Source organism: Empidonax traillii, unplaced genomic scaffold (assembly GCF_003031625.1).
Source record: "Empidonax traillii isolate 1590-97213 ecotype Southwest subspecies unplaced genomic scaffold, ASM303162v1 scaffold1:size7828297, whole genome shotgun sequence".
In the NCBI taxonomy this organism is placed as follows: Eukaryota; Metazoa; Chordata; class Aves; order Passeriformes; family Tyrannidae; genus Empidonax; species Empidonax traillii.
The window spans coordinates 1816332-1831726 of record NW_020955194.1 but is presented as its reverse complement, the minus strand read 5'-3'; the positions used below and the strand labels follow the sequence as shown (position 1 = coordinate 1831726).

The 15395-nt window shown below is 42.7% G+C and overlaps 1 protein-coding gene across 1 annotated transcript in view; it reads left to right on the top strand.

Moving 5' to 3' along the window:
• Window positions 1-15395, top strand: part of LOC114056825 (amine oxidase [flavin-containing] A-like) — a 36784-nt gene that overhangs the window by 16024 nt on the left and 5365 nt on the right. Inside the window, exons 4-10 of the mRNA XM_027882420.1 lie at window positions 4470-4574; window positions 5807-5898; window positions 8800-8941; window positions 10304-10453; window positions 11699-11858; window positions 13104-13200; window positions 14724-14777. Of these exons, the coding sequence (XP_027738221.1) occupies window positions 4470-4574; window positions 5807-5898; window positions 8800-8941; window positions 10304-10453; window positions 11699-11858; window positions 13104-13200; window positions 14724-14777 (800 nt within the window). The remainder of the gene's footprint in view (window positions 1-4469; window positions 4575-5806; window positions 5899-8799; window positions 8942-10303; window positions 10454-11698; window positions 11859-13103; window positions 13201-14723; window positions 14778-15395) is intronic.

Sequence of the window (15395 nt, the reverse complement as noted above, 5' to 3'; positions counted from 1 at the left end):
GGTCACTCTGTGCCGTTTTCACCTTCATTTTAGAGGAAGACCCTATAAAGTGAAGGCATTAGAGCCTTGGTGTGGTATTAAGCTTCTCATATAACTGAAGTCCTCTAAGATCTGGCAGCAGCATCCAGCTCCAGTGTATAGAACATCAGTAAATAAGGACTGATTCTGATTATTTTTTGCTTGTGATTCTCAGAGCAATGCAACACTTGAAAAAATACGAGCATTTCTGTGCAATGCTTCACACTGGATGTCTTGTCTTTTCTTTCCAACACCTTGCCTTAAGCTTAGGGTGCAGCAGGTGAGTCTGTGCAGATCCCTGTAAATCTGCAGTTTGGACACGAGGAACCACAGAGAGTGCCAGGCATTGCAAGCTCTCAGGGCTGGAGCTGCTGGAGATGCTGAGCAGAGGAGGAGCTCAGGTCTCACACTGCCCAGAGCCACTGCTCTGCCTGTGTGGGCTGTGCACAGCCCAAGGCAATACCAACCCCTGCTCTGGGGCACAAGGAATGCTCCTCCTGAGCTTCCTGACCTGTACCTTGTCCCCTGCAGAGCAGGCAGGAGCCAGACTTGCCTTTCTCAAGACTGGAAAAATTGTCAGCTCCTCTGGCACGTACTGAAACTTGGGATGGTGTCACGGCTGGGGTGACTTGGGATTAATTCCTGTAGTTATGGCTGGAAGCTCCAGAGTAGCCCTGGGCAGGAAAAAAGAGAGACCTTGCAGAGCTCATCTTCCTCTGCTGCCTTCTTTCTAACCACTGAAGTATGGTGCTTGAGGACCTTGTTTCCTTTGGATTGGTGTGAGGTAACTAACCCCAGCTTGCAGCGGGATTCAAATCTGAGCTCTGCAGGAAAGTGTTTGACACACTAGGAAATGAGAAAAAAATAGATAAACTCTGTGGGTCAGTCAAGCTGCCATGTGTTAGCATGGGAAAAAAGCCAGTAGGTTATTTGCCTTTCAGTTAAGAAAACAGTTGTTCTCAAAATAGTACATCCAGAACACCATAAACTTGTTTAAAAACAGAATATTGCAAGACCTTGCCTGTTTGCAGTGAGCTCCTCTGTGAAACATCCAGCCAGAGCTTCTCTCCCTAGTAGGGAGATAATATTAAAAAAAAAATTAATAACCTACCAGCCCCAGGTCACTTGGTCTAGATTTATTCCCTGCTGTGGAGATACTTGTGCAAGAGAGAAAGCTGAAAAACTGATGTGTCTAAGGCTGTTTGCCTTGCGCTCTCTGATAGGCAATGGGAATTTCTTTCCTAGGATTTGTTAGAATTGGGCTTTCCCTTGATCAGCTCCCGTGTTTGGTAGGTGCAGCCCCACCTCCAAGGGCTTAGTGAGTCCGTGAACTATTTCAGGCTCTATGAATTTGATCTTAGCCTCTTCCAGGTCTGTTAGCACTGCTGTATTTTTCCGGCTTTTCCTAGTCTTACTAAAGTTACGGTTTCTTTGCATTCAGAAGAGAACAACAAATGTTACAACTTTTGACTATTAATTATCAGCTGGCATTTAATAGTTCTCAGTGAATAAATATGTTTTCCCATTGTTCTCCCTGGGCTATGCCACTGACCAAACATGTGAGACTAATTAATAATATTTTCAGATCGGCAACAAAAGGATTGTTCTTTTTTCAAACAGCAGATAAGTGAATGTCACATGTGGTACATGTCATACCAGTGGCCAGGATGGTAAGATTTCTTGATCAATCCTCGGCAGTTTGTGGTCATGGTGGACTAATTCTCATATAGAGTAGAAAAGTTGGAGAAAAATACTAGCTAGCCAAACAGTGAGAAAGTTCTCTCACCATTTGCCCCATCTACAGCAATCAGGACAGATTGGAATTTTCTCAGCCTGTAGCTGTTGAACTCAGTAGAGTTTATGCTGTGGGTTGGAAAAGCTGTTTTGATGCACATCTTATCATAATTTCTGAGAGAGACTTTTCTTGGGCTGTTTTTTTTTTTTCCAGCATTATAGGGAATAGGTTTGGCTGAAAGCAAGAGGAGGACAGGAGCCTTAGAGGAAGTTAACTTTTTACCTTCTTACTAAAGAAGTGCTTCTTGTTTTGAGTTAAGTAAGCTAATGATAGGAGGAGGGATTTCCAGGTTACACCACTCCATATAAGCACAGTCACTTATCAGAAAAGCCTGGTGAAAGGAGGTGTCACTGAACAGTGAAAAACTGGGAAGTTTTCACTGCTACTCCTGATTGGCAGGCTTATCTTTTCCCTTTGCCCCCTTGCAGTACTGACATGACAGGACTTCAGTAATAACTTATATTCACCTGGCTTAGGGTGGCCTGACAGCATTGCTTAAGGGCAGGATTATTTTGGTGTTAAAACATGTTAAGGAATACACCTGGGTGGCACCCGTGTTCCCAACCAGAATAAAAAGTCCAGCAATACATGAACTTTGAAGGAGTGGTATTTGATGATCTTTTTTAGAAACTAAATGTTTTTATCTGCATTAAGAAGAAAATGATTAGCAGAGTAATACTGCTTTGTATCAGAATTTCCTTGTTTGATATGGAATTGGTTTATGACAGCAAAAGCTGTAGCATACAGTGCATCCCCGTGCATACATTTTTTGGTCCTCTTTTCTGTGGCTGAACACACAGTGCTGCAAACTGGCAGTGAGAAATTTTACTCCAGGAAAAGGAAGAGGCAGTGTCCTGTGAAGGGGTCCCCTGCTGGTGGTTCATGGGAGAAGTTTGTCTGCTCTTGCCATGGCAGAAGTGTTTTGGATGCACACGTACACCTGGAGAAGGCTGGAGCAGCATCCCTCCCTTCACTTTCCTCCAGTGTAAATCTCTAAAACAGAATGAAATAGAGATAAAAAGAGAGAAAAAAAGTGTATGGTACACAAGGTTAAGATTGCATACCCAGAAATCTAGGGGTAACCAGCCATCTCCAGAGTCATCCTGGTGACTTGAAAGCTCAATGTTTGTTGGAAATTTGAAAAAAAACAAAAACAAAAACAACACAAACCTTAGGCACTTGGATCTCAAGCTGAACTGAGTGCTGAGATCACAGCTTGGTGCTTTTCTTGGCCCAGAGCAGAGATTATTGTGTCTAAATGGAACAGGAGAGTGGCTTTGCTGCTCCCCTCACTGAAGATGAGGAGGAGGAACAGCATAGAGTGGTTCTGACAGACTCCAGAGCTGGGGCACCACTGGAGCCCTCTTCTGAGGACAGAGGGACCAAGCAGTGTTGGCCAAGTCTTGTTATGGCCCCTTGCCCACATACACTTGTCTCTTCTATTGTATCTGTCCTGGAGCTGACAAGAGTTGACCAAAATGTAGGAATTTGGATATTTCACTGCTTTTTCCAAGTCTGAAAGCTCAGTATGGTTTCTGAGTTTCATCTTGCACCTGTTATGATTTTTGCAGAAAAGTGTTCTGAAGAACGTCAAAACCCATAAGTATTTACACACAAACACAATTCTCAGGGAAGACCAATAAGTTCTCTTGTGTCAAGTGGGAGGAAGGTGCATTTGGCTCCTGCTTTGTGTCCTCTGTCCCTGGGTCACCATCTCATGCATTTACAGCACTTTCTCCTAGACTGTGGCTCCCACCAGCCAGGTGTGGTGGGCTCTCATGGTTTACACTGCACTGAAAAGCAGGTGACAAACTGCTCAGCACCCCAGGTCCTACCTGTCGTGGTCCATCATGTTCTCTGCATCCTCACACAAACTTCTGGCACATCTGAAAGAGCAAACAATAGAGAGCCCAGCCCAATGACTTACATGAGAGAAGGTTCAAAGCAAGCTAATAAAAGAAAATGTTTCCTGCTCATCCAACCCTCTTTCAGATTAAAGTTATCACAAAGAAGCAGCTGCTGTTTGATTTTTTTTTAATCATTATATCACAGGTTTATCTGAAACAGTTAGTTTGAGATTATAACAGTTTCAGTCACTGTTGCAGCTCTGTGTCATACACATTGTAAATTCTGACACTGTTTTTGCAAGAGTAGGATGTTTTTCTTCCTGCAGCCAGAAACTTTCTTTTTGGCAAATTATTTTTTAGGCTGGATTTCTCACAAGGGACATGGCATAATAAAAAGGCACGTTTGGTTTTGTAGGTGAAGTGTAACACAGAGGAGCTTAAATAGTATCAAATGCAATGCAATGTTAGGCCCATGAAGATTTTAGGATGCATGTTTCAGCAGGCAGTCAAGTGTTAGATTCATTCAAATGTAATAATGAAGAATGTTCAGGAACAAGGAATATTACCTCTTTGCCTATTGCTTGAGTCATCGCAGAATTTGACAACCTGCTCAAATATATCCCTCCCCATCCCTTCTGAATAAAAATAATAATAAAAAAGGTGATATTGTCCTTTTTAATATTGGTCCAGCTGGTTTTTTTCCCCTCCTTCTTAGCTACAACCATGTCATGACTGAGAATTTTAAGTCCTTCTGTAATGAAGATATGCTTTGTTTTATTTATTTGCTTGTGGTTTTATGTGTATTTTAGGGAAAGTCACGCAATTTCACAAGTTTTTCCCCTTCATCATGGAATCCCTTAGTTTATCTGGATTACAATAACTTCTGGAGAACCGTGGACAACATGGGAAAAGAGGTAGGCTGTGGAAATTGCATGTTTCCTACAATGTTCAGACCACCATGAATAAATCAGTTTGGATTTAGTTTGGTTTTGTTTCTGGCATGTTTTCTTATTGCTGCATTAATATGTTAAAAAAAAAAAAACAAAAACACAAACCCTCAACAACAAAACAGAAAAGAAAGAACTATCAGGAACTGTCAGAAATAATAGGTGTTCCTTGCTGAGAGGGGGTTGGACTAGGTGGCTTTTAAAGGTCCCTTCCAACCCAAACTGTTCTTGATTCTATGAGAGGAGACAGAAAGATCTGTAGGTGTCTAAGATACCTAAAAAAAAATGAGGTTGAACTCAGTGTATGTATTTTCTCATGACAAGGAAAACCATTCCATGAGCTGAGATGAGAAGGGTTTTTTTTTCCCTTCCCTTGTGGCAACCTTTTTGAGTAAAGATGATTCTTTTTTGAAACTGCCTAAGCTGGGCTTCAGTTTGACTTCACAGTAATTTTATTTTTAAAGTTCAAAATTTAAGCAGTATGACTGCAGCCCCTGGAGTGTTATACTGTCATTCAAATATTCATCAGTTGCCTTATAATTTATCTACAAACCAAGGGCCCTACCTTGCCAGAACCTTCAGGCATAACTAACTGTATTCCTGAAAAGTTCATTTGGTTTACCTAGTTTTGCAGAATCAAATTTGTGTATGATATTACACCTTTTTTTGTCAAATAATACATTTTTTTAAAAAGATTCGGATATAGGGTAGTGTCCTCTTGTGTCATGGTACTTACATGCAAAGAATTATTATTAAGAATTTACCTGTCTAAAAATAATTCAGTAGTATCTAGACACTTTTTTCTTGCTCTGTAGTTACCAGAGAGACGTAGGGGCCTTTGGATACCCATTTTGGAACTGACTGAATCTCTGACTGGAGAAAGAATTTCCCCCTCAACTCAAGATAACTAAATTGGAGTAGACACCTTGCTTCTGGAGAACTAAAGGCCAGATGAGTCCCATCATAAAGATATAGTTCATTGTTCAGACAAAGCCAGATTTTGTGGTCATGGTATGATTCATGCCCAAAGGTGTGAATGAAAACTATTCCATTTGGTGAATTTATTCCAAATGGATTTCTGTGTGCAGGGGACAAAATTAACTCCTGGCCAATATATCAGTTTAATCTGTGCTACTAACAATGACAAGGCAGTGATAGAGTTCTGAATAATTTCTTAAATATTTCACCTCTGTCTCCAGATTCCTGTTGATGCACCATGGGACGCTCCACATGCTGAAGAATGGGACAAAATGACCATGAAACAGCTGATAAATAAGATTTGCTGGACCAAGTATGTAGCTCTAACCACTTTGAATTCCAGCTGCAGAATGGTAGTGGCTTTCTGGCAAATTCTGTGGTACAGCTGAGTTCAGCAGGGGTACAGGCAGTGAGAGATCAGGAGGTGCTTGAGGTGAGGTTTGGGTTGGCTGTCAGGTGGCATTAAAGGTGCTGGGGAAGCCCGGAGTTTGCCTCAGTAAGCCTGTGCACACAGGAGTGACAGTGTGGGCTCTTCCCATCATGCTTTCACTTCAAACCATTGGAGAGTGTGTGCCTTTGACATCAGGAAAATCAGCGAGTAAATAAAACTCTGCTTTGTAGTCGAATAAAGGTCACAGAAATGGAAGCAGGTGAGGGGACTTCCCTAGTTCTGTGTCAGGCTGGGAGCTGATGACTGATGTCCTCTGACTCTTGGCTCCTGCACAGTTATCATGTGTCTGCTTTCATTGTGTGAGCTGCATGGCATGTACCACAGAGCAGGAAAGTGCCAGTGGTGCATCAGAGAGCAGCTGCTACTGGAAAGCAGCTTCCCTCTGCCTGCTCAATGGAAGAGGCAGTCTGAGACCTGAAGATTGGGGAACAAGCGGCTGTTGGCACTGCAAACTCTGGATAAGTCCAAATGCTGCTCCTTGTTTCAACAGTAGTGTCTGCTGGGCCTCTGAAACCCTTGCAGGGAAACAAAGGGCAGCTGAGGCAACCTTTGTTGTTGCTTTGTGCCTCCCTGGTAGGTCTGTGCCTGAGCCAGGCCATTGCTCTGTGTTTCTCCCAGAAACCTGTGACTGTGCTTGCTCAGCGCTGCCTGTGGCAGTGCCCCCTCCCTCTGTGCCCAGGAAGCTGTCCTTGAACACCAGCCAGCTCTCCTGGGGCTCTTTGCCCTACAGGATATTTTCCCATGGGACACTGCCAAGCAGGTGCTTGAGGAGGATGAAATCTACCCTTCCAAATTCCAGGGCTGCAATTCCGCTGTTTGTCTTACTCCTCTCGGGATCTTAATACCCACAGTCTCATGGCCACTGCAGCCAAGGCTCCCCCTCACCTTTGCATCATCCAGCAGGTCCTCCTTGTTTGTAAGTAGCAAGTCCATCAACCCCAACTGGTAGGAAGAGAGCCTAAAGTGTATCACCTATAAAATATCCAGTGTGTTTTATGTGTCTACGAGGGACCACACTGTATAAATAACAAAAGGAACAGTGTTCAATTCATTGAGGTGATGACAAATGGAAAGTCTCTTTTCTTCCTTCCCTTTTTAGAATCAGTTCTTATTACAAGGCAAAGAGAAGTGTGCTCATATGAGCCCTCATATCCCTGCTTGCTGTGCTGGCCCCTGTGCTGTTCTGTAACACTCATATTCACTGTCCTTTATTTGTGTGGCTGTGCTCTGTTCACCCTTTCACTCTGACTATGGTTTAGTGCTGTGCCTGCAGCTTCCTGACCAAAACTTTCCATTTGAAATTTATTTTGGTGGCTTAAATCTTGCTCCAGCTCCATGTGATATGTGCTGTGGCCATTTGGACTTGCTCTCTGTGGCATTGTAGTTTTCTTTACAATTAGTTTTATGAGCCTTTTGCCTCCAAACTGGGTTACTTTGAAGTAACCCTTACTGCAGCAAGTCCACTGGCTCTTCCTTTTCTAGTTTTTACTGTTCCTCTTAGTCAGGGAGCTTATGGAGTATAAGCAGAACTGTGTTTATAGTGATCCCTCCTGTAACAGGCTTCTCTGCAAGGCAGCTTCTACTGCCAGTGGTTTTGTGGCAGTTTTAATGCATGTGCTCAGCTCAAACACATTCAAAAACTCAGTAAAAACCCGCTTTAGATCTTCAAGCCAAGCTACGTTTTTCTACACCTAAAAGAAATAGTGTTTAAAAGAAAAACCCTCCCACAGCATTTTCTGTATGACTTGGGCCAGGATTATAAAAGCAGATTTGTTTGCCATGTGTCACAGATCAGCATCTGGAGATTACCTTCACATTTCTTAGGCCTGAACCTGCTACAGGTGCTTAGTGTCTTGATGCTTTCAGGACTGTGGCAGAGGGTTCTTGCATGCAGGATGTTTTCATATCCTGGCTAATGAAATAGGGGTGACTGGACTTCATACTGAGGGAAATGAGGTTATAAAAGTTTATAAGTTATATATTTTAGCCCAGATATATATTTTAGCCCAGATAACTTGTAAAGTTCCTTCCTTTAGCAGAAGATATTAAATTCATGTTGTTTTATGAAACTTCGTTCAAGTTGAAGTGTTTTTTACCTCCTTTGCAAAATTATCTCAGTTTGTTTAGCAATCTGTAGCCACAAATTAAAGAAATGTGAACGGCCAGACCTTCAGTTCTTTCTGTTGTATCTCTGCTTACATTCAGAGAGCTTGCTGTGGTGACCCTTTCCTTATATTTGTGGCAGTGATTGCCAGTTTGTTTTTTCTGTCTGGCTTATTTACTATGTCTGATTCTTGGTTTCACAAGAGATCTGTGCAGCAGCGTTACGTGGGAGATGGGGAATGTCTTGGTTAGTTCAGTCCATCAGGACCCTTCAGACCTTGGAATTGATGTGCCCAGTGAGCTCCCCATGGAGGAGAAATGCAGAAAAGTTTCACTAACTAATCACCAAATGTATTCTGCTCTTGAAAGAAACATTAGTTCTGATGAAAGGAGTAGCAGCTGGGAAACTATTTAAAGACATAACTAAGGTGAAATCAGTGGGATTTCAAACTGAATGGGTAAATACTTTGGGAGGGAGGTGCTGGTAGAAACCTTTTAAAAAAGTGTCACTACAGACTGAAAAATCGAAGAGATATAAATCATCTTGACTCTTCTGACTTTGGGAAAGCAGTCCTTATTGAGAATAACAAAGAAAATCCTGAAAGCGTTCAGGAATTCACATTTTCTCCCTCTCTTTTCCTGCTCCTATGTTCCCTGCAGAGCTGTTAGAGATTTTGCCACCACCTTTGTGAACGTCAACGTCACGTCTGAGCCTCATGAAGTGTCCGCTCTCTGGTTCCTGTGGTATGTGAGGCAGTGTGGGGGCACAGCCAGGATCTTCTCTATCACCAATGGGGGCCAGGTACAAAATGTCTCATATTCTTCCCCTTCTCTTGAAGCCACAGGGAGCAAGTAGGGTGTTGTACCCATCAGAGCCCTGCAATTAATGAAAAGACAAAAGCATGTTGGCACCCTTTATTAGCCTCCTACCTCAGTTGACACAGCCTCAGAAAGCATGTGCAGCATGTCAGACTTAAGCTACCAACTGGAGAAGTGGAGGCAGCACCATACCCTCCCAAGTGTCCTGTGATAGGAAGACATTAAGAGAAATTGCCTGGAGAGATGCAGTTTCTGTCTACATCTGTCTGCTGGGGTAAGAATAGACAGCCATGAGTCAGGAAGGATGTAGGTAGTGCTAATGCTGTCCTGAGGAGGAGCCAGACCTAAGAGCCTTCCTCCTCAGTAGCCCATCAATCATGTTTGCTGTCCCACATCAGCAATGGCTAGACATTGCAGAAAGAATTAAAAAGAAAATTAATCCCAAGATATTCATAGCCAAACAAGACATGTAGAGAGGAGAAAGCTTGCCTGGTAAGAGTACTTCCTTCTCTTTGTGCCTGGATGGGAAAAGTTGTCTTTGTTTCAAGAAGGTTTCCCTCTTCCTTCACCCCAATTAATATGAGTAAAAACACTAAGAGTTTCTGACTTAGTGGCCATGACAAGCCTTATAAAACTTCCTTAGGCAACCATTTCAGTCTTTCAGCACAAGACTTTGTGGACCTTTTCCTCCCTGCCAGTACCAGCATCTTATATGTAAAAGTGAGCTGCTTGATACAACACTGGTGGCTCATAGATAAAAGAGGGTTAGTGCTTCCCCTGAGCCCCTGCACAGACATCACAGGGGAATGTGTGTCACAGACTGTGCCTTTTTCCAGATAGCACTGTCTTTGTGTCTTCCTAGGGACAGATAAAGTCCATTGCCTCTTGCACTTGAGACCAGACCCAGTTAAATATCTCTCTTGCTTCTGGGATGGTGCAGTCTTTCACTGTACAAATGCAAGTTGGTTTCTTTGTCAAACATGAGGGTTTTGGTAGCACTGTGATGGGTAAAATATTAAAAACCTCTTTTGAATGAAGTGATGTATTTATGGTAGCTAGAATACCTGCACCAGATGTGTGTGTTCTCCAGGCTTCAAAAGCCTTTAAGCCAACTCATTAGGGAAGGCATTGCAAAAGTGGTTTAGTCAGCAATCCACACTGAGGCTCAGGTTTATGCCTTCAATCTTCTGGAAGTCCGGGTCTCTTAATGCGCCCTTAAGGCTTGCAGATTTGGCCTGGAGTTTCATGACGGTGAGCAGAAGTCATATTCAACGTTGTTGTGATTATTGCTGTTGATTTTTTTTTGATTGTTTGTTTTCTGTTTGTTTGTTGTTTTTTTTTTTAGGAGAGGAAGTTTAAAGGGGGTTCTGGTCAGATATCGGAGAAAATAATGGAACGCCTCAAAGGCAGAGTTAAACTGGAGAGACCTGTGATCAGTATTGATCAGACAGGTGATAATGTCCTTGTGGAGACTCTAAACCATGAGATATATGAGGTAATTCGATCAGAATAAAAGTAGAGTACGCATTTAGTAGGGGAATACATCTGCTGTAGCTCTAAGCCAGATGTAATCAGGAAGTACCCATTTGTGTGTGTCTATTTCTCGGACTAGGCTGACACTCTGTGAAACCTGCTTTACAGATTCATTTATGACTGGGTCTCTTCTTGGTGTTCTGCTACCTTTTTCCTGTCATTACTCTGACTTTTCTGCCTTAGCTTTTTATGTGTTCATGTATTTTTACATTTTAGTTCTGCATTGTGACCAGTTCAAAGCAAGGGAAAATCACCTTCCTATTTCTAAGTTTGTGGTTTGCAGTGCAACAAAAAAGAAGACATTTCAAATACCTTGAGTAAGATTTTGCCTCTGCAGGGGTGCTGTGAAATGCTCCATCAGCACACCATCACCCACAGAGGCACCCATGGGGCAGCAGCTCCTCTGCATGCAGTGCCCAGCGTGCCATAGCAGTCTATGCAGGATAGTCAGGATCTGCAAGACCCTGTCTCACTGGTGACAGTGCTTGGGGGATATTTAGAGAATGCTAGCAGAAAGGGAAGGGCTGTTTGACAGGGAAGCTGGCCTAAAGATGTCCTGGAGGAGGGACTCTCCTTTCCCCAGGGATTTTTAAGCGCAGGAATTAAACTGCTGTCTGCCTCCATTATAACTGACTCTCAGCAAAGTTGGAGGAGAGAGGCTTCCTGCCCTCAGCAGCTCCACCTGCCTGAGAGCACCCAAGAGCAGCGGTGTTGTGATATAGTGTCACCCTGAGCCCTGCAGCAGAGCATCCTTCCTTGTTCCTGTCAGACACAGGACCTGCAAGAGGGATGGAGCCTCTTCAGGAAACCTGAAATCACCATCAGTATAGCTTGTCCTGTCCACCATCAGTAGCATCCTGTGAACATGCACAAACATGATCTTTTTTTAGCATTCTATAATTTGGACAAATGCCCTGGGGATGATAAAAGGCAGTTTTACCTATGCCATAAGATCTCTCTTGTCCCATTTCTCCACCTGTCTCCAGCCAAAGCTCAACTCTGGTCTGTTTGTTCCAGCTCCTTTTTTTTTTATTCTGAAATGGCAGAATTATTTTGGTCCCCTGGAAATATCTGTGTGGGAAAACCACATAGCAGACTCAGGTGTGGAAGAGATATTAACAACCATTTAGAGTATCTTTCAAACATGTCCTGCAGGGCAAGCTTTCTGAGAGGTGGCACTTTGTGCTGACTGTGTTCTACCTTCCAGGGCAAGTATGTGATCAGTGCCATCCCTCCAATCCTGACAACGAAGATTCACTACAAACCAGAGCTGCCACCAAAGAGAAACCAGTTAATTCAGCGTTTGCCTATGGGGTCTGTCATAAAATGCATGATGTACTACAAGGAAGCCTTCTGGACAAGGAAGGGTAGGTGGAGAAAGTGAAGAGCCCCATGCTGTGCAAATTTCAAAGCTCTTATGTCTATCAATCCAGAAATAAATCCAAGGGAGGGTTAAATGTGCCAAACCCCAAAACAAAACACACTGAAAAGTGAAAAGTAAAACTCCTTAGAATGGAGAACTCTTCCTCTGAGCTTGAATGCCTGCCTTGTCCCAAAGATGAGTCCAGAGCCAAATAGGATCCCGAATCTCATTGCTGCTGAGGTGGGATGACCAAGAAAACAAGCAAGGTTTCCCTGGGAAGCATTGCTGAAACCTGCATTGCACAGAAGAAGAGGCCCTGCAGCAGCAGCTCCCTGCTTCTGCCTGCCAGGGACAGATTTAAGTCAGCCAAAGACAATTTGCAGCAGATGACAAGGAGAGCTTAAGGTGTAAGCAAGACCTTTCCCTGTTTTTAATCCTCTGTTCTGCAGACTTTATATCTCAGAGGACTGGGAAAAGTAGGTTAGCTTTTTGTTTAACTCAAGATATTTTTTCCGTGCTGCAATATCATGTTTTTCCCAGCTTTGGCTGATACTATTTGAAGAACCACTTGTATGAATAGATTAGTTTCCACTTCCTTTTTAGCAGTGCTGAGAGTGGAGAGAATATTTCTTAATCAAAGTAATACATTTTTTGCATGTTTCAGGGAATAAAGTGGCCATTGGGATTAGACAGAAATATAGTCAGGTTTATACATTGTTTTCTATATGAGATTTTTTGCATGTTCATCTGAAACATGTCCTAATGTAATACTGTATTAGACAGTCCATGTTTCCACTGCATTACTGTTATTATGAGACAACTTTCCTAACAATCTTATTATCAGCAAAAACAATATAGAGTGTAAATTTGAGCCTGCAGTGACCAGATGTGATTACACTGCGTTTTGTTTAGGCCAGATTGCTCATGGAATGAATCACCGTAGTTCTTGCTAGATCAGTTTATTTTTAATGGTTTTTTGCCCTGACTTGTAGCAATCCCCAGGAATTCCTTGCTAAGTAATAATGGAATTTAAAAGACTTTTATAAGTCTGTGTACACAATTTCCCAGAGTCAGAGAGAAGAGAGTGGAGAGACTGTTACAGAAATACTTCAGACACGTAGGTATTATTGTTAACAAAGGAATTACTGTACAATTCCTTTTATGGATAATTTTCCTAGCTCATTACTATCAGAAACAATGATCATCAACAAGTTTCTCTGACAATCCTCTGGGTTATTTTACCTCTTAGGCTATTGTGGTTCCTTCGTCATTGAGGATGAAGAGTCTCCAATTGGAATAACCATAGATGACACGAAACCTGATGGATCTTTCCCTGCCATTATGGGGTAAAAGTTTCTAGCCTGTATTAACAGACGTGTATTTCATGTTGTATGAGCGAGTGAAAGAAAGAGGAAGAGGTGAAAGGACCAGGCTATGTCAGTGTTGCCCACTCCCACAGTCTGCATAGGTGGAGAACACTTCTGGCAATCCTCTTGTGCCTCTCTAGCCCATATAAGCTTTTTGGTGAAGGTTCTGCTACAAACAGCAGGAGGATATGGTTGGGAAGGAGTTGCTGAATTCAGCTGTAGTCCATTTTAAGCATTCTGTTCATGTTTCATTATTTTTGCTGAGCAGTAGATTTAGAAATAAATCCCTTTTTTACCTAACTGGGTGAGCCTGTATTTGGTTTATGTTGGGCTTTGTTTAGCACCTAGGCCAGAAGGACAATGCAGTTGTCCAGGGAATCCTCATTTGCTTCCTCTCAGTGTTGAGCTGAGTCAGGCCAAGCAACCCCAGCTGGTGGTTGAGCAGGGCAGCAACTGTGCAGTGAAGAAATCAGGATTATGAAGAAACTGACAAGTAAAAAAGTTACAGTTTGGACAAACAGATGGAAAAATATGTGGCAACATTGACTGGCTTTAAAAGGAGGTGAAACCAAATGAACAAACAAACTTTACAAATGTTTCCACTGTAATCTCTGGTGAGACTGCCAAAAAAGGCCAATATAAACATCAGGCAAGTACTCCCTAAGGGTCTGACAGGGAAAGCTTACCACTTCTACTGAACTGTACATGTTTATGGCCATGTTCAAGGCTTAAAAACTTCCATGACCTGAAAGCACTAAGCCTCCCACAAACGTCATGTAGCAAACAGTTTCCTGATTTCTTTTTTCCTTATGGATTTGTACAGCTTTCTAAAAGAGTGCAGGAACATACTTCATCCCCCTCCACTAAGGTCAGATGAACTAATTGCCAAATCTGTTTCCTTCAAGATTCAATAAGTATTAATCTCAGTTCTTCCAGGACCAGTCCATGACACTGTGCAGTGCTTGTCAGAGCAGCAGCTTTTCATCACTTACTAACACCAGGTGACACAGGCAGTGGCGTGTTCAGCTGCCTGATGGACTTCTGGAGCTCAAGAAAACTCAGGGTCTCAGTCCTTTTGGATCAGACTTATATCTAAGAGGGTGGGCAGTGCAGGCCTGGTTTGCTGAGCATTGTCGTGTCTCTGCCCACTTTGGGTACAACTTTGCTGCTCTGAATCAGTGGGGACAGAGAGTTCATTCCCACAGAGCAAAATGAGGCCCGTGCTGGCAGCTTTGAGAACACTTGCTATCTGCAGCTTTCTCATCTGGTATCTGCCAGGCAGTCCTCTACATCTGCCCTCTGGGAATTCATACTCTCCCTTTCAATTAACTCCCCAGAGTACCCTGCACAGGCCTTTCCACCAGTGTGACCTCTAATTATTAAGTGTCAAGGTATGATGACAAAATGTCAAGCACATCCTTTTTTTCAGAGTCATTTCAAGCAAGAGCTTGCAAATCAGCTGGGGATATTTATAATCCTTTTTTTTTTTTTTTCCTTTTCAGTTTCATTCTTAGCAGAAAGGCTGTAAAACTGGCCTGTCTCAGTAAGGAAGAGAGGTAAGAGTTCAGAAGCTGTAAATATTTCAGAAGCAAGTTGGTCCTCTGGGATGCTTCCCCACAGGAATGTGTGTGAATACGTGCGTGCATGTGCACATACTCACACGCTTGGTGCAACCACCAATACTGGAGACTGGAGCAAAAATCGAGCTTTTAGCATAAACAGGCCAAGACACTAATGCTAATATCCACCCAGTTATGGATATGTCTAAATTTTCAAGTCCTGCCCACTCTTCCATGCTATGGCTTATCAGCTTTGGGTCTCTGAATGATGTTTCACCCCAGGGATATATGGAGCGCTGATGTGTCTAGTTCAGACTGGGTGATAAACTTTTTGAACTTCTGTGTTTACAAAAGTACCGTTTCTCCATTAGTCAGTGAAATGAACAAACAGTGCTTTCTGTATGTGGTTTTTGGTCCTGTACAAGTGGAACAGGAGTTCTGCTTGGGAACGTGAGTAGTATTCTTCAGCTCATATTTTATTCTCAGCTGTAGTAAATCTGTAGGGATTTCGTTGATTTATAGTGCTTTTCTTCTGGTCTTACACCAGTGAACATGAGAAAGAATTGGTTCTGCATCCCGAAATAACTGTACAAAGATTTATTTTTTTAGACCACA